The sequence below is a fragment of the Enhydra lutris genome, unplaced genomic scaffold (assembly GCF_002288905.1).
Source record: "Enhydra lutris kenyoni isolate GAN:26980312 unplaced genomic scaffold, ASM228890v2 scaffoldscaffold66, whole genome shotgun sequence".
Lineage (NCBI taxonomy): Eukaryota > Metazoa > Chordata > Mammalia > Carnivora > Mustelidae > Enhydra > Enhydra lutris.
In genome coordinates this window covers 6,863,144-6,884,506 of record NW_019154150.1, presented here as the reverse complement: position 1 = coordinate 6,884,506, position 21,363 = coordinate 6,863,144, and the positions used below count along the sequence as shown (strand labels likewise).

Genomic DNA, 21,363 nt, shown 5'->3' with positions numbered 1-21,363 from the left:
TTCTGTTACATATTTCAAAGTGTATTTTCTGGAAAGAAATGCTGTCTTTGAGCTTTAAAGACAAAATTTTAAATTTATCCTGAAATAACTTTCTTAAATCACGGCCAGCGTAAACGGGGAAATTCTGCTGTACCTGCTGCCATCCATCGGTGGCAATTTTCCCGAAAATAGCAATTTTCCAAGAGTGGTCTTAAGTCCCTTGGGGGTGACAGACAGCAGATCTCTGTGACCCTGTCCAGGGCATTCTTGATATCAAAACTACATTCATAATAACACTATAACTTTATCTTTTTCACTCTAGTAGTATTTGTCCTGATGGTGCAAAAGGAATGGGGTAAAGCCACTGGGACCTTTAGACAAATTGAGGTAGTACACAAAACTGTACTCTCCTCACCTCTCCCAAGTGATCCCAGTGCCAGTTGTACCTCAGCATCTCCCGATGAAGCAGGAAAACTGATTCTGTTACCTCTATCCTTATTCACATGGAATTCCATCTTACCTGAATGACTTACAATGTATAACTATCCAAGTAAGTATTTTGTAGACATTTTATTGAAAATGAATGAAGTGAGCCTGTTATTTCAAGTAAAACAGCTGACAGTATTTATTGCTAATGATTAAGTGGGAACTTTCAGGTGAACATTGTAATCTTGGAAAACTTGTATCTGCTACTATACAATGACAGTTTCTCAATACTTAGTCTTCTGATGAGATCGATGATGATATTACTGAATATGATTTGGTAAATAGAATAATGGCCCCTAAGGATGTTTATATCCTAAATCCCACAAACTATGGATGTGTTCCTTTACATTCCAAAGGTGTTCGATACATTTGATTTGAGATAGGGAGATTATTCTGGGTTGTCTGATGCGTTCAATGTAATCACAAAGGTCATTATAAAAAGAGTGAGAGGTGAGAAGACGATACACTGTTGGCTTTGGAGACAAAGAGACCATGAGATAATCAGCAAATGCAGGTGGTCTCCAGGAGCTGGCAAAAGCAAGGAAACAGATTCTTTCCCAGAACTTCTAGAAGAAACTGGCCCTACTAAACCCCAGTTAGAAAATGATTTCTGATCTCGGTCAGACTGCCAGAATTGTAATAAATTCATGTTGATTAAGCACTTAGTTCGTGACGATCTGTTACAGCCACATCAGAAAACTAATACAGTGAAAGTTTGATATTGTGTAATAAAATGTGGATGATTTCACATCTTCTTAATTTTCATAATTCAGCTTAGACTGAACCTTGACCAAACTGATCCCACTTCTCAATTATATGCAAAAGGGGTCATTTATCGGCATTCCGTTATCCATAATGTGTCTCCTTCTTTCCCCCTTTTAAAAAGCCAAAGGACTCAAAAAAATATTATCTCGAGATTGTTAACAATGCATGCATGCCTCATAAAGGAAAATGGGCCTGGATCCTAAAAAGATGAGCGGTGAGGAGTTTTGTGATTAGGAGGTACTGTTATACCACGGATAGATTTTATTCCATGACCTTACTTATTACCTCAGCTTCTGGTATAGGTGTAAATATTATTCACATAAGTAGTCTTTGCATTCATGAGTGTGTTTATATACAGGTACACATACAGGTGCACACACACATATATAAAGCTGCAAATATGTTCAGAGAAAGAAAAAATTCATTTTGTTCTAAATTAAACTACTATTTTTCAGTACCATTAGAATTATATGAAAAAGGTTTTATGATTAAAATAAATGTAATTAAAAAAATGTAATTTCATATGAAGCATTACTTGGAATGTTCTCACGAGAGAACCACTGTGCCCATGTGGGTGTAAGGCAGCCACCTACTGCCTCCCCAGGTCCCACCTAAGGATTCTCAGGGCTACAGGAATGATTTTTTTCCTCACTCCCTTCCTCATGGTAACTCATCCTGTCAGCTTCTCCAATGCCGTGGTAACTGTGTCTCTGTTACTCTCTTTTCTTTACAGTCCCCCTCGTATGTAAAATGAGACATTACAATTGTTTAGACTTTAAAAATATACAAACCTGTGTTTATATGTTTTGTGTCTCCAATTGTGTATAATCAAGAAGAGATAGAACATTGAGTTCAGGAGGAAGAACCTCAGCCAGGACTGACTGAAAGGTAGAAGGAGGGAATTGGTTATTCCAGAAATAGGATTTGGTGGTTTGTGTGTGTGTGTTGGTTGGGTTGGGTGGGAGGTGGTACAGAGACTATGACCTGAAGAATTGTTTATTTTTTTTTTTTAATTTTTAAATTAAAAAACACTTATTTTGAGAGGGGTGGAGGAGAAAGGGAGAGAGAGAATCTTAAGCAGGTTCCCCACCCAGGGAGGAACCCAATACGGGGCTTGATACGGGCTTGATCCCACAATCCTGAGATCATGACCTGAGCCCAGTCAGCGCTGGGCTAGAGTCAGCACTCAACTGACTGAGCCCCCCAGATGCCTCTGCCCTGAAGAATTGTAATCTTAGGTGATGAAGTATCTCTTGGGGCATTTGGAGGAGACCGCTCTCCTCTGGGTTTTAACCATTAGCAGTCTCTCTAGTTATATTGTTATGTTAGGGGTGGGTGGCTGATTTCACATATGGGATTTCACACATAAGGTTTCTGGGGAGTAGGACATTATTGGAGATTTTTTAAATAATAAAAAACATAGTCTGTCTCTGGAACAGTCACTGAAGTTCATTGCTGAATACTTTATTCTGTTTCTATTTTTCTATCCTTGTACCAGTACCACCAATACCCAATCAGGTTATTTTTTCTATTGTCTAGTTGTAGCAGTTCTTTGTGTGTTTTGGATATTACTTCTTATCAGATATATAATTTGCAAATAGCTTCTCCCATTCTGTAGACTGCCTTTTTACTCTGTTGATTATGTCCTTTGATACACAGAAGTTTTACATTTTGGTATAGTTTTTCTATCTATTTTTATTTTTGTTACCTGTGTCTTCGGTGTCATCTTCAAGAAATCACTGTCAAATCCATTGTCGTGAAGACTTTTCACTATGTTTTCTTCTAAAAATTTTATAGTTTTAGCTTTTATATTTAGGTCTTTGAACTATTTCGAGTTAATTTTTGTATATGGTGAAACTAAGGATCCAGCTTTATTCTTCTGCATGAGAATATCCAGTTTTCCTAGAACCATTTGTTGAAAAGACTTGTCCTTTCCTAATTGAATGAACCTGGCACCTTTTTTGGAAATTATTTGACCATATATGTGGGGATTTATTTCTGGGCTCTCTATTCTAGTTCATTGGTCTATATGTGTGTCTTTATGCCAATATCACATTGTTTTGATTGCTGTAGCTTTATTATATATATATATATATATATATATATATATACACACACACACACATATGTGTGTATATATATAAAACCAATGCCCTTTATAATAAGTTTTAAAATCAGGAAGTGTGGGACCTCCAACTTTGTTCTTCTTTTTCAAAATTGACCATTTCAGGTTTCCTCAGATGCCATATGAATTTTAGGATGGATTTTTAAAAATTATTAACTGTCTATCCATTTATCTATTTATTTATTAGAGGGGGAGGGGCAGAGAGAGAGAGAGAGAAGAGAATCTTAAGTAGACTCCGCACTGAGCACTGAGCGTGATGCAGGGCTTGATCCCAGAATCCTGGGATTAGGACCTGAGCAGAAATCAAGAGTCAGACCCTCCACCCACTGAGCCACCCAGGGACTCCTGTTTCCCTGCTCTGTATTTGTATCTCCTGGATGTTCCAAGATTGTTTCCTTTTTTTTCTTTATCTATCTTCCTAGAGGTTTGTCAATTTTGTGTTTTCAGTGGGTCTATTTTACTTTCAAATTGTGTTTAATTTCTGCTTATATTTATTGTTTATTTCCTCATATCATTTTTGAGTTTATTCTACAATTCCTTTTTCTACTGTTTCTTTTTCCAGTTGAACAGCTCTCACTAATTTTCATTCTTTCTTCTCTTCTGATGTAAATACGTAAGGGCTCAGTTACCCTCTCAGGCCCCCCGCAGCTGTGTACCACTATTTTGGATAAGTGATACTTTATTATCATTCTGTTCAAGGGTTTTCTATTTTCCATTGTGATATTTTCTTTGATGTCTGGGTTCCATGCAAATGTGATTTCTAATTTTCAAATGTACAGGGAGTTTTAGTTATCTCTTTAAAATCAATTTGTAACTTAATTGTTTGCAATTTTCTATTTCCTTATCAAAGTTTTGTCTGTGTATTCAGACCTCCCCCGTAAAATGACTTATTTGTTTAAGTGCTGTCTTGATCCAGTTTTGAGGCCCTGGCTAGAGGCTGATCAGTTCCCTTTTTTGAGCAGTAGCTTCCTTATCAGCATCTGGGCTCTGGGACTACAGTCCATAGCCCTAATCACCCTGGGACCAGACCCCAGGGAGCTAGGGACAGTTCCTCTGCCCCAAGACCTCAAATTATCCAAATTAGCCAATCAGCAGAGAACCCATGAAAACTAACTAACCCTACCCTACTTGTCAAAAATAAGCTACCCCCTATAGGCCCAGCTCGCTGTTGCTCTGTCCCTGGGTACAATGCCCTGTCTGGCCCTCGCTGGCAGCCTTTTCTCATTTTAAATGAAAGTAATGGGTCTGACTCCAGGTCTTTGATGCTTTTTTTTTTTAAAGATTTAATTTATTTATTTGACAGAGAGAGAGAGCACGAGTGGGAGTGGGGAGGCAGGGGGAGAGGAAGAGAGAGCAGCACACTCCCCGCTGAGCAGGGAACCCTGAGGTGGGGCTTGATTCCAGGATCCCGAGATCATGACCTGAGCCAAAGTCAGATGCTTGACCGAGCCACTCAGGCGCCCCCAAATCTTTTATGTTTTACTGCCACTGCTCTGCAGCTGAGTTCCACGGAGCTCCTCCTGAAGGCCTTGGGCATGGTTTCCTGGGTCACATAGGCTGGTTCCTGTGGGCTGGTGTGGTATGCATGGACTGGGGAATATACGTGGATGTTTTTGGTGTTGATATAAGGTTTGGTACACCAGAGGGCGCTGTAGTCTTATGTTGCGGCTTTCCTTCCCATTGACTGCCGGGGCTGTGCCACACACCACCTTGCCTTGGGGGAGGGTTTGCCCTGAGTGTATTTTCCTGGTCGGCTCCTCTCTAGTCAGGTTTGAGTTTTTCATTCAGCCCAGTGGAAGATGGTGTCTATGAAAACGTCTAGAGTGTACGTGTTACTGACTGCGTCTCTGGCTGTGTGGCCCTGAGCATACCTGTCCTCTCCCTAGGTTCCTATTTCCCCATCTACGAAATAGACATGACTAAATACGTGATCTTTCTGGGGAGGTGGGTGGGAGTATAGCTTAGTTTTGAAAAACCCCTACTGGGGGGAAACCTATTTAGTGTTTCTCCAGGACAGTTAACCTTATGACTTTGCAAACTGAAAGACGGACATTCTCCAGGACAATAACTTTCGCAACTTGGAAACCTGAAATGTGCTCTTCACCTTAGCACTAACTCAGAAATGGAATGTGGCCCACTGGGTTTGCATCCAAATATCTCCGGGTTCCTAGCTGTGGCTCTGGACCACACGCCACGCTCAGCTACTTCATGAGAGAAAGCTATTACTGTGCGTTTTATCTACTGATTAACACCACCAGTGCTATGGTGGAGTGCCTGTCTGTCTCTGGCACCAACACTGGCTCGCTGGGCCTCTCCACAGTCCTCAGGCGGTATCATCCCTTTTGCAGATGAGAAGACTGAGGTTCACATAGCTATGACTTGGTGGCACTGGGATCCACAGCCAGATGGAGCAGGCCTCAGAGCAAGTGCTGTCGACCAACGCAGAGGCTGGAAGTCACGTTCATCCTCCCTTGGACCCGGGATGCTTCTCACGCAAGCAGATTGAGTTGAGGGAGCATTAACTGCCTTCCAAGGGAGCGTCTCTGGACCCACAATGACCGTGATAACACACGATCATTGGCACCTTTGCCTATCACATGTTCTAGAACCCTAACACCCGATCACTCCTCCTCCCAGGCCAGGTCCACAGAAGCTTAGGCACGGTGCTCACATGGGCTTGCCCGGGGCTTTCCCAGCTGCCCCAGAAGCTTCCCCAGGCTCTGCATTTTTAAAAAATAGGGGGATTTAGGGTGCCTGGGTGGCTCAGTAGGTTAAGCCTCTGCCTTCAGCTCAGGTCATGGTCTCAGGGTCCTTGGGTCGAGGCCCTCCTCGGGCTCTCTGCTCAGCAGGGAGCCTGCTTCCCCCTTCTCTCTACCTGCCTCTGCCTACTTATGATCTCTCTCTCTCTCTCTCTGTCAAATGAATAAATAAAAACCTTTAAAAATAGGGGGATTTATTTATTTATTTATTTACTGCTTCAGTCAATGAAAAGAAAACTTTGTTGAAGCCCTGGGGCTTTGGGCTGGGGCAGGAGGCCACCCTGTGGGGAAAAGGGCCTTATTTGACCCTCTTCTTGGGGCACAGGTTTTTGGTGTGGCCACGCTTCTTATGGCAGGTGACAGAGTGGGGGTGCAGGGAGCACTGGGGCCAACCATCTTGTCGTAGTTGTGTTTCTGGGCCAGCATACAGAGGGGAGGCTTGATGAGGCCACCCTGCGGGCGAAGCCCCAAGGCAGGGAAGCCTCTTTCTGGATATTTCAGTTTGAGAGAGTATGGCCATCCTCCAGCCGTTTGTTTGCCAAAATCATTTGCTTGCTGCTGGTCTGGCAGGATGCCCTCCTTGTCTTGGATTTTGGCTTTGACATTCTCGATGATGTCACGGGGCTCGGCCTCAAGGACGATGGTCTTGCCCATCAGGGTCTTCACGAGGATCTGCATCTCTGCATCTCTTAAAGGCTGCCTCCGCCAAACCAGCTGGCCACCCCGTTGAAGAGAAAGACAGTGGCAGAACCTAAAAATACGTTTATTCTATAAATTACCCTCTATAATGGGCGTAGATTCACTGGCCAAATATGTTAGGGGCTTTTTTATTCTATATCTGCTTCCAAAGGTCACAGTGATATTGGCACTGGAAAACCCCAGGGGTGCTGCAGCACGGAGTGGTGTTTAACCTGAACCCAAGCCCAGAGTTCCCCGTACTGATCTGATCACAGATCTTCATTTCTTTTTCTCAGGGTGTCTGTGAATCTGGTTCTCCAGCTACACGCTGGGATGGCTGCCCTAGCTCAGGTCTCTCAGCTCTGTTGACATTCTGGGCACGAGCACTCTTTGTCGTAGAGGGCTGTCCTCTGCCTTGTAGGATTTTAGCAGCATTCCTGGCCTCTTCCTGTTAGAAGCCAGGAGCAGCTCCTCCTGTCCCCAAAGAAAATGTTTCCAGATATCACCCAAGTGCCCTGGGGCCAAAGAACCTCTTGGGACACAACACTCTAACTCATGCATTTGTAGTAAAGGCAGTATTGCCCTCAAGGAGTCAAAAACTGGTTTGAGGAGGTGAAAACAAACCCTTCTCTTTTTATGTATAAAGCACTGATATACGCATACTACATCATAAACAGTATTAAAATTTCATGGGGAGGAGATGCCTCGGTGACTCGGTTGTTAAGCATCTGCCTTCAGCTCAGGTCGTGATCCCAGGGTCCTGGGGTCGAGCCCTGCATCAGGTTCCCTGCTCAGTGAGGGGCCTGCTTCTTCCTCTCCCTCTACCCCTGTTTGTGTTCCCTCTCTCACTCTCTCTCTCTCTTTCTGTCAAATAAATAAAATCTTAAAAAAAAAAGTTTCATGGGGAAGTGAGATAAGAAAAAAAAAACTGAAAAGACTCTTTGGGAGAGGTAATAATGAACAAAGGGTGACAAGCATGCTCTGGCTCTGGTCCCTTTTCATGCAAACTCCTTAGGAAAAATGACATTTGTGGCTCTTCGAAGCCGAACTGAAGACAGTAGAGGGAAAACATCTGGAAGCTGGCAGAAGCTGAGGAGATGATGGACAGAAGACTTGGGACTGCTGTGACTGCCATGCAAACTCAGGGGGACTCGGCCACGACTACTGTCAGTGGAAGTGCCATGATTTCTAAGTAGAGGGCTGTGGGCAGGGGTCCTCCTGTTGCAAAGGGGGCTTGAAGCTAGGTTGTCGGATGCCACGTTACACCCAGTTATCGAACGTGGTTGACTACAGCCCTCCCAGTCCCTCCCGGACACACACACTCACATTCATGTTTCTCTCCTCTGGTTACCCTTTCTCCTGCCTGTGTCTGGCCTCCTCCTCTAACCTCCTCAGATTCCCACTCGTTGGAGGATATAGCCCATCCTGGTTGCCTGCCACCAGCAAATAACGAACAGCCCGCTGATCCAGAATATATAGATCATTTCTACTGCAGGGAGCCGGCCAAAGGCAATTTTTTACATTAAAAAACCAACAAATCAATGTTTAAAAATCAAGAAATTTCTCTTTTAAAAGAAAACTTACTTCATTTTCCTCTTTAATCTAGCAGAGAGCAAACCTTCCTAGCTTTCAGTTTTGGGAAATGAGTGAATCTTAGTCACTCGTTTTCTGCTGCTTCTATCAAAAAAAACCCCACTTGAACTCAGCATAGTTGGGTGAAGGATAGAGCTGGTGCTCACAGGAAGCCACGCGCCCTTCAAAGGCACCTGTCTTTCTCAGCACTCTACTTCTTGAGCAAGCCTGGCACTGGCTCACAGACCTGCCTCAGAACTGCTGTCAGGGAAGCAAGGTAAGTGGGGACGGGGCCATTCCTAGGGCCTCAGGCCACAGGCCACGCATGCTCTCCAGACACTAGATAGGTGTGTGGACTTTGGAAGTGCTATAAGCTGGCCAGCTACCCAGTCCCAACACTCAGGCATCTTGGGCATTCTGGGGCTCCCAGCCAGCTTATCTTACCTTGGAGCTCACACACCATCTACTTCTACTCACATCCTCCAAGCCCTTGTCTGATGGGCGTTCATAGGTGCAGGTCTCTCTCACTGTGCACATCTGGCCCCAGTCCACATGCTTAGGATATACAGAAAATTTTGGTCAAATATACACACTTTTCTGCTTTTTGCTTCTGTCAAGACTCCCAGGCCAAGAAAGAAAATAAGGCTGATTCCCACCACTTACCAGCTGGTGTTTACTTTTTTTGTTCTCCCGATAATTTCCGAATTCCTCAGCTTTGTCTGTTCCTTAAACTTTCACTGGAAAAATGGTGGAGAGAGGACTGTTCTTTATCTAACTAGAATCGATATTCATTGTACAACATTGTTTCCAGGGACCCTGCGATGCCCCCGGTCTTCAGGATCTGTTTGCAGGAGGAAATCCAAATCTCTTTCTTGAGAAACCAAATGTAGTTTATAGTTTGAGTGTTGGGGCATGTGGTGGTGAGGCTGGAAGGTAGGGGGTCGACGTGAATTACTGGACACTGTTGTAATAAGGAACATAGGCTGCCGTTAAGAAGGAAGCAAGAGGAGGTAGCCTTGAGTCAGAAAGCCCTTCATCCCTGAATTACTCTGATTCACATGTGAACAGGTGTGTAAATTTAAGAAGGTTTTAATCTCTTCACCTGCCAATTTAGATAGCAAATGAGAGTGATTGGGGAGATAGATTTCATTTCTGGCTGTGATGTGTCGTTTCGACATCTGTCAGGCTAATTCCGGCGGGGGATGGGATTCAGTGGACAGGACTGATTTTTGCATGCAGTTTTGATGAAAAGACCAGAAAGTGCTCTCAAGTAACCATCTGAGTACTGTGAGATTATCTGAATACTGCAGTCTTCAGAAGGGCCTTGAAAACACATCTGCTGCATTAGCATTAGACTGGCCCAGAAGCAGCGGGCCCCCAGACCTGGAAGGCCAGGCGTGTTCCCATTTATGTGATGTTCTAGAATGGACCTGGGACTTGGCTGTGTGTGCTGGAGACAACTTGCACCAACTCAAGATTGCTAAGATTCAGGAAATTTTTTTTTTTTTAAGATTTTATTTATTTATTTGTCAGAGAGGGAGAGAGAGAGCAAGCACAGGCAGACAGAATGGCAGGCAGAGGCAGAGGGAGAAGCAGGCTCCCTGCCGAGCAAGGAGCCCGATGTGGGACTCGATCCCAGGACGCTGGGATCATGACCTGAGCCGAAGGCAGCCGCTTAACCAACTGAGCCACCCAGGTGCCCCAAGATTGAGGAATTCTGTGAAGTGGTTGGTAGCTGCAATTTTGCCGTGGTGGAAGTATTTGTACTATAGAAACACGCAAACACCGTAAATCAGAGTTCCCTACCTCCCCAGAACTGGTTTACCAGCACATCACCGGGACTCAGGCCCCAAGAGAAAGGTTTGCATATAGCTGTGTGGCCTCATTTAACTTCTCTGAACCTTTTATGAGTCATCTACACCATGGTTCGGTAAGGTCGCTTGGCTTAGAGTGCCCGACTTTTGTTGGGAGGGTGGCAGGGGACAGGAACATGGGGTAGGATTAAATGAATAATGCCAGGGAATGTGCTTTGAAATCTATGTCAAGCTTGCAGGAGGAATTAGAATTTTAATATAAAGTCAGGTGACCAACCTTGTAGCCTAATGATTATCTAAGCAGTTACTGAATTTTGGGAATTATAATCTGAAGGGGGAACATGCATAGATTTTTCATCTTTTTGTTTGTTTTTTTGTTTTTATGTCACAAAGGCGGCTCCGGGTGTAGGACTATTGGGAATCTCAACTGACCTACAAATGATTCAGTAATCCCAGACTACTGTTTAGAAATGCGTCCTTGAAAACGCCTCCTTGGGAAGGAGGTTTTACTGTCCCCACTTACAAATGAGAGAACGGAAGCTCCCCTCAGAGGGGTAGGAAAGGGGCAGAGCTGGACGGTGGAATCTGCTAACTCCCAAGGGCAGGGTTCTCCCATTTGGCTGCACTGCCCTGTGGAAGGGCGCTGTTCCACTTGGGAAGGTTGGGAAGGCTGTGCGATGGTCTGGGGCAAAATATTAAGCAGCTATGCTCTGTATTCAGCACCATTCCAATTTGGTTTTGTTCTTACAGAAATCTTGTTTGCTCTTCCCCTTCTTATCTTCTGGTGGGGCTCAGACCAGAGTTGAGGAGCTGGCAGATTTGAAAATGAACCCCACGGATATAGCAGACACCACCCTGGATGAAAGTGTCTATAGCAATTACTATCTCTACGAAAACATCCCCAAGCCTTGCACCAAAGAAGGCATCAAAGCGTTTGGGGAGCTCTTCCTGCCCCCTCTCTACTACTTGGTCTTTCTGTTTGGTCTCCTTGGAAATTCTGTGGTGGTGCTAGTCCTGTTCAAGTACAAAAGGCTTAAGTCCATGACTGACGTGTACCTGCTCAACCTTGCCATCTCGGACCTGCTCTTCGTGCTCTCCCTCCCTTTCTGGGGCTACTATGCTGCAGACCAGTGGGTTTTTGGACTCGGTCTCTGCAAGATCATTTCCTGGATGTACTTGGTGGGTTTTTATAGTGGCATCTTCTTCATCATGCTCATGAGCATTGACAGATACCTGGCGATTGTGCATGCGGTGTTCTCCCTGAGAGCGAGGACCTTGACTTATGGGGTCATCACCAGTTTGGCCACATGGTCTGTGGCTGTACTGGCCTCCCTTCCAGGCCTTTTATTCAGCACGTGTTATACCGAGCGCAACCACACCTACTGCAAAACCAAGTACTCTCTCAACTCCACAAGGTGGAAGGTGCTGAGCTCTCTGGAGATCAACATTCTCGGATTGGTGGTTCCCTTGGGCACCATGTTGTTCTGCTACTCCATGATCATCAGGACACTGCAGCACTGCAAAAATGAGAAGAAGAGCAAGGCGGTGAGGATGGTCTTTGCTGTGGTGGCCCTCTTCCTGGGGTTCTGGGCACCTTACAATGTGGTGCTTTTCCTGGAGACACTGGTGGAGCTGGGGGTCCTTCAGGACTGCACCTTTGAAAGGCACCTGGACTACGCCATTCAGGCCACAGAGACCCTGGCTTTCGTTCACTGCTGCCTTAATCCAGTCATCTACTTTTTCCTCGGGGAGAAATTCCGCAAGTACATCGTACAGCTCTTCAAAACCTGCAGGGGACCGTTCATGTGCTGCCAATACTGTAGGCTCCTCCAGCTCTACGCCCCTGACACTCCCAGCTCCTCCTACACGCAGTCCACCGGGGATCACGATCTCCATGATGCCCTGTGAAAAACAAAGAGGCAAAAGATGGAGTTGAGCTTCCCAGAGTTAAGAGCTTGAAACTGTATTATAGTAAGAATTCCTGAGCAAGTGGCAGGAAGAAGACTTACATCCACGGCAGGGCATGGGCTCCTCACCCCACAGTCAGCTTTTCCTCTTGCCACATGCGAGTTCAGCGCAGCAAGAGCTCCGTGGGGCTGCGGCTGCGGCAGCCCTCCTCTCCCAGGAGTGCCTGCCTACGGCATGAGTAAACTGAAGGAGAATTCTAAGCAGCTTTTCAGTGAGGCTATACATAATACTGTAAGGGAAGGACCATTCATTCCCTTCTACCTGAACGGAGGGTGTTGTCCAGGAGGAACTGTGGAATCAATCGCTGCTCCTTCCTGCTTGCTCCTTTCATGAACTTCTAGCTTTTGTGGAACAATATAGACAACTTTGACATGCTGTCCTAGAGTTTTTCTAATAATATATCCGAAGCATGGTATATTTCTGGAAGCCAGGTGCACACAGGAACAAAGAGAAGTAATGAACCTGGACCTTGAGTCTTCTATTTTGAAGGATGATTTGTTAATGGAAGCCACACTTTTGATGCCGATGACAAGTGTAAGGATGTGAAGACATAGCATGGTCTGATTTCCAAACATGAAATACAAGGCATTAAAAAAATCCAAACACATTTGTGGAAATTCAAACACACTTTCATATGGTCGTGAGCATGTTTTGTTTCAATTACAACAGACGAATATTCAAATTTCACAAATAATATACATGTGCGGATATATTTATGTAGGGTCTCTCACCTGTGTACAAACAGAGCCTTCGAAACTAAAAATAGCCAGGGCGAATAAAGTATGACAGTGCTTCCTCAAGAAGTTCGAAGTGCCTCCTATCAGGCAAGGCAAGAATAATCAACCAACAGTAACTACTGATGTGGCATAAACAGGACCATCACAAAATTATGAAGTTGTGAAAATGTCATCCTCTCTTTTAAAACATTGGCCACCTTTTTAACTGTGGGATGACTCAAAATTTCAGCCAGTCATTTCTTACATGTTAATCATGTAATTAATTGTTTGACACCATTAAAATAAACCTTTGTTCTTATAGCCTTAATCAGAATAAAGTAAAGACTTTAATCAAGTCGGGAGAGACCTGTAATCCCTCCCCCCAAAAAACCTATCTTGCAAACTATTTTTTTTTTTTTTGTCTTGCAAACTATTAACCGAGTTATCTGTTTCAAATGCTTCTGTAAGTTTACACATTATCACATGCTCTATGCTTATAAAGGATGCATTTCCAGAAAGTTGGTTTTCAGAGAAGTGATTTTAAAAGGGTAAGTGGATGTTGCCTTTATGGATACAAATAAACAGACTTGTATATAGTCCCAGAGAGTTTTTTTCCTGACCTGTTTGCATTCAGTTTCCTTTGTTTTGTTTTAATTTTATTTGAGAGAGCGAGAGCACGAGCAGAGGGAGAGGAAGAAACAGACTCCCCGCTGAGAAGGGAGCTGGTCATGGAGCTTGATCTCAGGACCCAGGATCACCACCAGAGCCCAAGGCAGATGCTTAACAGACCAAGCCACCCAGGCACCCTGTGCTGGTTTCCTGACGGGGCTGCAGATGCGAGCTGATGTGGACCTGGCGCACTGGGCTGGCCAGTGGGAGGAACCAGAGGGTTCCCTGTCCCAGGCAGCCACGTGGGGTGGGGAGGCGGTGCCCTGTGCAGCAGTGACCAGGAGGCTGGTGTACATGGCAGGGAGGGCTGGGCCGGGGTCTTGGGCGGTTTCCCTAGAAAACCTACCTCCGCCTGGCACACCAGCCCAACCCGCACTCCCGAGTGAGCCTGAACACATCACTTCTAGCCTCAGTTTCCCCTCATCTATAGAGCAGAATATATTCCAGGGTGATGAAAGGAAAGATGATTGTTCCCTGGTAGAACTTGTAAGGATATTCATTTAATCACAGTGAGAGGGAAAATTTAGGGCCTGAAAGACAGACCGGCCCAGGGGGTTTCACTGTTGCTTTGTCCCTCCGCACACACAGTGGTAAACAGTGTGGAATGCCGTCTGCCCGCTGCCATCCCTCCTCCTGGGGGGAATCACCCATCACCTCAAGTTCCTCAGGCCTTCCCTTGTCCCAGAGCTGGGGCAGATTCCCTCCAGATGGGGAATTTGGAACTTCCAGTGGCACTCCAGTGTGATACTCTCGGAACACAGACAAGAATGTTTCTTCTCATTCGGCACCAGAAACATGAACAAAAAGCCAGTGCAATTTCTAAACAAAGGTAGTACACAAAGGTGAGTTTAACTCTCCGTTCTCAGACACTGGACCCATCTCTTCCTTGTGACAATGCACCCAGCTTCTGGGGAACACAGACTCGTTGCCATTTAAGAACAGCAGTCGTGGTGGTTGCACAATACTGGGAATGTTCTAGATGCCGCTGAATTGCACATTTTTATTTATTTAATTTATTTTTTATTTTTATTTATTTATTTATTTGACAGACAGATCACAAGTAGGCAGAGAGGCAGGCAGAGAGAGACAGGAGGAGGAGGCAGGCTCCCCGCTGAGCAGAGAGCCCGACGCGGAACTCGATCCCAGGACCCTGGGATCATGACCTGAGCCGAAGGCAGAGGCTTTAACCCACTGAGCCACCCAGGCGCCCCATGAATTGCACATTTTTAAATGATTGTTTGAAAGCCTGTGAATTTTACCTCAACAAGAATGCCAGGCAATAGCCCTTTCAGTATCTGTCCCATAGCAGGCACCCAAATTCTACTGAATAGATACATGCCATCTTCATTCTGTGAGAAGAAAAGATACAGGGTGTTGGCAAACGGTCTTCAGACCGTTGGGGAGATTTTCCTTGAGAAACTCTCTTCACAGCTTGGAGCATTGGATGCAATTAGTTCCAATTGGTTGAATGTCTGTTTTGTGCTAAGCAGGATGTTTTGTGCTAGTCTCCGGGTTATGGAGAGACTAACAGGATAAAGGAGAAAGCTGGTGGAATTTATACTCTGATACGGGGAAAACACAAACACAAGATCAACTCTAAGGCAAGCAGGAGAGATACAACAGAGTAACAAACACAATGCTTTGGGACGTTCGAGGAAGGAGAAATGGATTCAACTTCCAATTTCATCATACAATTAGCTTTTAAAAGGACCATGATTTTGATGAATGGAAGGGAGGAAGGACAGGGGAGGCTGGTGGAAAGGCTGGTGGTGTTAAGAGCAGACTGTGTGATCAGGGGTTAGGGAGTGGTTTGGGCAGTTAAAAGAGAACATGTTGGGGAGGTGAGGGACAGCAGCAAAATAAACACTTGTCCTCTTGCCTTAATTTGGAACAACTCTGACAGGCCATTCCAATTCGAGCTCCCCGTACGATCAGTTGGGGTGTCTGCTGCAGCGACACGCCAGGGCAACTTTTCCTGTTGTCCAGTCTTGCTTCCTTCACGCCCTTGTAGGGGCTGTTCCCAAGATGACTCACCATTAAATCCGCTGTACGCTAATCTCAGAGTCTCAGAGGCTGTTTTCAGGAAACCCTGTTTAAAACCAGGACTTGGGGATCACATGGGGGCGAGTGAGCCCCTAATACAAAGGGAACTGACCTTCGGGTGTGGGGAAAGCATTGCCCCTGCACTGGGATTGGCCTTCATTCATTGCCTCTGTCCATCAGCCCCATCCGACTCTTGTTGCCTATGCTTCTGTTTGTCAGCTGCACCTTGGCTCCCGTAACCGGCCTGCCTCACCACCAGAGGCATCTCCCTCTCCACTCCTGTTATGGTCATGGACCACCTCTACCTTAGGTTGTGCTCTAGTCACCTGACATCCTATATTCTGTACCGGCGGTCAGCGACTTGCTGGGCTCACATGAACCAAACACAAGCTCTACCCATTTTTGTGGTCACAGTACTTTACTCCTTAAAAGCTTATGATGGCTCCAAATTCCCCTTTCAGAAAAGCAGAAATCCACCAAGGGCTTTCATATACTGAAACTCGGTTCAGGTTCACTGTAAAGTAGATAAGGTTGGATTTACCCCAAGAGACATAGATTCAAGGGAAATAATATTCTAATCACGAATTAGACTAACTCCAACAGTAGCCAGCACCTAACCGCCTAGCAAAATGTCTAGCACAAAGCAGTTGCTCAATTATTTTCTAGTGAGTGAGTGAATTTCCTTATCTCTTAATTAAGTCCTCTACTCTGGCAATTCAAGTTTCTATTTCACTACACAAAGTTCAGCGGTCCTCTCTCCAAAATCCCCACTATGTTTCTAATAAAACTTCGTGTGACAGAGTTCAAAGATTGATTGAATTGCCTCCTAGTTCCAGAAATCAGTGGGTGTTCTTTGGGTGAAAAATTACTTCATTAAGACTTTTGCTATGAGCATAGTTGCAGAAGTCTGCATTTTCACCTTCTCTAGGACCTGTAAAATAACAGCAAGAAGAATGAATTAAAAAGCTCACAAACTCCATTTTTTAAAATTCTTTTTAAATAAGCTCCACACCCAGTGTGGAGCTCGAACTCGTGACCCCAGATGGAGAGTCACATGTTCTACCCACAGAACCAGCCAGGTACCCCACAAACTCTCTGTACTTTCTTCATGATTTTTTTTATAAACTTAAAACTGTTTTAAGAGATAAAATTTATTTTTTAAATTGAAAAAGAAAAAAAAGTATTTCTAGTTGTAATGATAGTATTGAGTAACTGGAAAACTCGAGAGAATCATCGGCAAAAACTATTATGAATAACAATTAAGCGAGTTAACAGGAAAGTGCTAATATGTAAAACTGACCTGTATTTATAATTACAAATAACCACTGGTTAGAAGATGTGATAGAAAAACAGACCCGCATTTTGAAAGAGAATAGAAAAAAAAATCCTAATTAAGATACATATTATATCTGAAATATATAGGAAATATAAAAAACCCCACTTGAAAACACTATTGCTGAACACCAAAATACCCTATGAAAAGGCCTAGATACTTTTTTCCAAGAAGACTCAACATTTTTATAAAAACACCAGATCTTCCCAAGTTAAATGATTAAATCCAATGTTACTCTTCAAGATACACCAATGGGGGCACCTGGGTGGCTCAGTGGGTTAAGCCTCTGCCTTCAGCTCAGTTCATGATCTCAGGGTCCTGGGATCGAGGCCCGCATCGGGCTCTCTGCTCAGCAGGAAGCCTGCTTCCCCCTCTCTCTCTGCCTGCCTCTCTGCCTACTTGTGATCTCTCTCTCTGTCAAATAAATAAAATCTTTTTAAAAAACATAGATTAATGGTTCTTTTTAAACTGCATACACTGATTTAAAAGTTCCTGTGAAAATGAACAAAAAATTGACATTATGAAAAGAAGAGCAATAAGGATGACTATATTATAAATTACTATGTATTTTAAACTAATTAGCTAATTAAAATACCATGGCAATGGACCAGAAAATTGAGTGGCACAGAATGGGAAATCTAGTATTAGATCAAAACATACATGGGAATTTAGCATATATTAAAGATGGCATTTTAAGTCAAGCAGGAGATACAATAAATTTCTTATTTAAGGAGTGAGCCAAATGGACTGTCATCTGAGGAAAAAATTAAGCTTGATTCTTATATCTTGCCATACATGGTTAACCTCAAAAGATATTTAAATGTAAAAGTTGGAGCAATAAAACTTCTAATAGGAAAAAGAGGAGAATTTCCTCATAATTTCAGCATGGTCAAAGCCTTTCTCAAATTCAGAAGCCCTAAAGAAAAGATTAATAAATTCAACTACGTGAATATAAAAATATGCATAACACAAACATCAGTTAAAGAGAAATCAGAAGACAAACAACAAAATGGGGAAAATATTTATATGCAACTGAACTTTTTCTCTAATAACTAAGTGGCCCATGCATGTTTATGTCATTATTCTCAGTACTTTTCTGTATGGTTGAAATACTTAATAATAAAAAATGAATTAATTACTGTGTTAATTAATTCCATACTATGGAATGTGATGCTATTAAAACAAATGCTTTCCAGCTAGATACCTACTGTCATGCAGAAATGTCCATGATGTATTAACAGCATCTTATTTTATTTTAGTTTAGTTTAGTGTTTAGACTGAATTACTTATATTAATAGACACATTGTGTTATTGAAAGGTGACTTCATATGGTTTTCCCCTTAAAGACAGTACTAGCAGGTACAAAGACACGGAGATGTCTATAGCCTTCAGATGTTTACTTGAAAAGTTTGATATTGGTTTTCCTTATCTAGCTGAGGATTCACAAATTCTCCATAATCAAACTGACATCTTTGATAGATGACTAACAAAATTTTTAACAAAATTTTAAAAAAGATTTTATTCATTTATTTATTTGAGAGAGAGAGAAAATGTGAGAAGGGAGCAGAGCAGAGGGAGAGGGACAAGCAGATTCCTCACGGGGCGCAGAGCTAGAGGTGGGTTTTCATCCCAGGACCCTGAGTTCATGATCTGAGCTGAAATCAAGAGTCGGATGCTTAACTGATTGAGCTACCCAGGTGCCCCAACTAATGAAATTTTCAGTAATCCAGCCAGGATCTCCCCAAGGAAGAGACCTACAAATAGGACACATCACTGGAAGGATCTGGAATAGGTGATTACAGTTACAGTGACCCAGGAAATGTTGTCTGTAAAGCATGATTCTTGACACAAGGGGCCCTTGTGGGTGGGATGCCCAGAAGAACTTGTATTCTTGCGACTCCTGGGTGGCTCAGTCAGTTAAGAGTCCAACTCTTGGGGCGCCTGGGTGGCTCAGTTGTTAAGTGTCTGCCTTCTGCTCAGGTCATGATCCTAGAGTCCTGGGATCGAGCCCCGCATCGGGCTCTCTGCTCAGCGGGAAGCCTGCTTCTCCTTCTCCCACTCCCCCTGCTTGTGTTCCCCCTCTCGTTATGTCTCTCCCTGACATATAATAAATAAAATCTTAAAAAAAATAAAGAGTCCAACTCTTCATCTTGGCTCAGGTCTTGATCTCAGGGTCGTGGGTTCTAGCTCTGCATTGGGTTTCACATGGAACCTGCTTAAAAAAAAAACAAAACAAACAAAGCAAAACTCATTAGGGGTGCCTGGCTGACTCAGTCATTTGAGCATATGGCTTTGGATCTTAGGAGTCATGAGTTCAAGGCCCATGTTGGGCATGGAGCTTACTTAAAAAAAAAAAAAAAGAAGAGCTTATATTCTCTTGATAAGTTTTTGTGTTATCAGATGTAGATCTTTCACTCCTGTTACTGTTCCTTACTGAATCTTGAGAGATCTGAAATTTTGGAATGATAGAGGAAGCACCATATTCATCTTGATACTTCTTACAAGATTTGGAATGATGCCTCACATGGTAGAGTTTAGTCTGTTTTGCATAGTATCTGCAGCTGTCCGAAAACTTCCTCGCAATAATTTCAAGGTCTAAGGCCCATTCAAGACATGCTCTCTCTCTCTCTCTTCTAGTCCCACTTCCACTACAGAGGGGACATTGTACTCCACTTTCTCTCATGGCAGTTAGGCTGGGTCCTCTTGGGCATTTTGAGCACTTTCTGACAAAGCAGTAGACAACATCTTCTGTGTGGGACGTGGCCGTGGACAGCTCCTTGGCTATGGAGGTGGGGGCATTGGGGGATCAAGGCGGTGGTGGAATTAGACTCTCTATGAGAACTATTTTTTTTTAAAGATTTTATTTATTTATTTGAAACAGAGAGAGAGAGATCACAAGTAGGCAGGGAGGCAGGCAGAGAGAGGGAGAAGCAGGCTCCCCACTGAGCAGAGAGCCCGATGTGGGCCTCGATCCCAGGACCCTGAGATCATGACCTGAGCCGAAGGCAGAGGCTTAACCCACTGAGCCACCCAGGTGCCCTCTATGAGAACTATTAACAGCATTTTAAAAACCTGGAAGAAGAAACCTCAAAGTTAACCTCCAAAAATGTTGGTCATTAAAAATTTTTCTGGATTTACCAAACTATTACTAATGTTAGCCATTTCATAGAAGGAAGAATTATGCTTTATACTTTCCAGGTTCCTTCCTTCCTTCCTTTCTAAGATTTTATTTATTTTTTTGACAAAGAGAGACACAGTGGAACAGAGAACACATGCCGGGGGAGAAGAAGAGGGAGAAGCAGGTTTCCCGTGGAGCGGGGAGCCCGACCTGGGGCTTGATCCCAGGACCCTGGGATCATGACCTGAACCGAAGGAAGACGCTTAATGACTGAGCCACCTAGGCACCCCTGGGGTTCTTTATTTCTTTAAACAAACATCGATTACTTTTACACTCTCCCAAAACAAGAGAAATATTTCCATTTTAGAAAAGAAAAAAAAAAAGGAGATCTTTGTGATTATGGAAAGCTGACAAATGAACCACAGAGAGATAGTCTAAAAAGGAGGGTTCACAGGTGAAGGGAGCATGTAGGTGCTTATCCTGATCTGATGCCTGCCTACAGAGGATGTCAGTGCATTGAAGAAGACACTTACGTCAGTCCTGTTGAAGAAGACACTGACGTCAGTTGGATGGGTAGCAGAGTTCATGGTGTGAGATGTGTACAAGATAGCATTAGGAGCTTGCAGAATGTTTGCTTTTTTGGGATCACACTGTAGAGAAATAGGACTATAATTGGAGCCCAGCTAGGCAGGAAAATATCTCCATCATCGTGCACCAAACAGCCTCCTCTCCATGGTTGCCTTGGTTAGAGGGATTCCTCGTAATTTTGATGACATCACCATGAAAACATCACATGTAGACAAAGTGGACACTGGTTCAGGATGCATTTTGTGGTCCAGCTGGGCTCCTCTTGGGAGAATAACTGAGGAGGAGTTAGAGGGGGTTTGTGCTGTGGACAAAGTAGGAGCTTACGATGGGACATGTACGAACTGTGCCTTGAAAACTTCTTGTGGGTCATAGGATTGCTGATTTCTTCACTGGGAAGACTTCTAATGAGGTGCAGCAAAAGTTCCCAGTTTGGGGGGTTCTTCTTGTCTTCTGAAACACCTAATAAATTTAAAAGATGGTTCTGTACAGGTTGACAGTTCTTTGTAAAGTTGAACGTATACCTACCTACCCTGTGATCCAGGGATTCTAGACCCAAGTATTTACTCAAGTGAAATGAAGACCTCAGTCTATAAAAAAGACTTATTCAAGAATGTTCATAACATCATACTTAATGGTGAAGGGCTGAATGCTTTCCCCTTCGTAAGGTCAGGAACAAGACAAGTATGTCTGCTCTTGCCCCTTCCATCCATATTGTATGGGAAGTTTGTGGTCAAAAAAAAAAAAAAAAAA

General features: G+C 43.8%; 1 protein-coding gene and 2 pseudogenes across 1 annotated transcript; 1 reads left to right on the top strand and 2 right to left on the bottom strand.

Annotated features, from left to right (window-relative positions):
- Nucleotides 1-6,412: 6,412 nt before the first annotated feature.
- On the bottom strand, nt 6,413-6,792 carry LOC111158989 (annotated as a pseudogene).
- A 4,211-nt stretch (nt 6,793-11,003) lies between these two features.
- Nucleotides 11,004-12,086, top strand: LOC111159151 (C-C motif chemokine receptor 4). Its single transcript, XM_022521582.1, has one exon. The coding sequence runs from the start codon at nt 11,004-11,006 to the stop codon at nt 12,084-12,086; it is 1,083 nt and encodes a 360-aa protein (XP_022377290.1).
- A 6,209-nt stretch (nt 12,087-18,295) lies between these two features.
- LOC111159014 lies at nt 18,296-20,947 on the bottom strand (annotated as a pseudogene).
- Between the last annotated feature and the right edge of the window lie 416 nt (nt 20,948-21,363).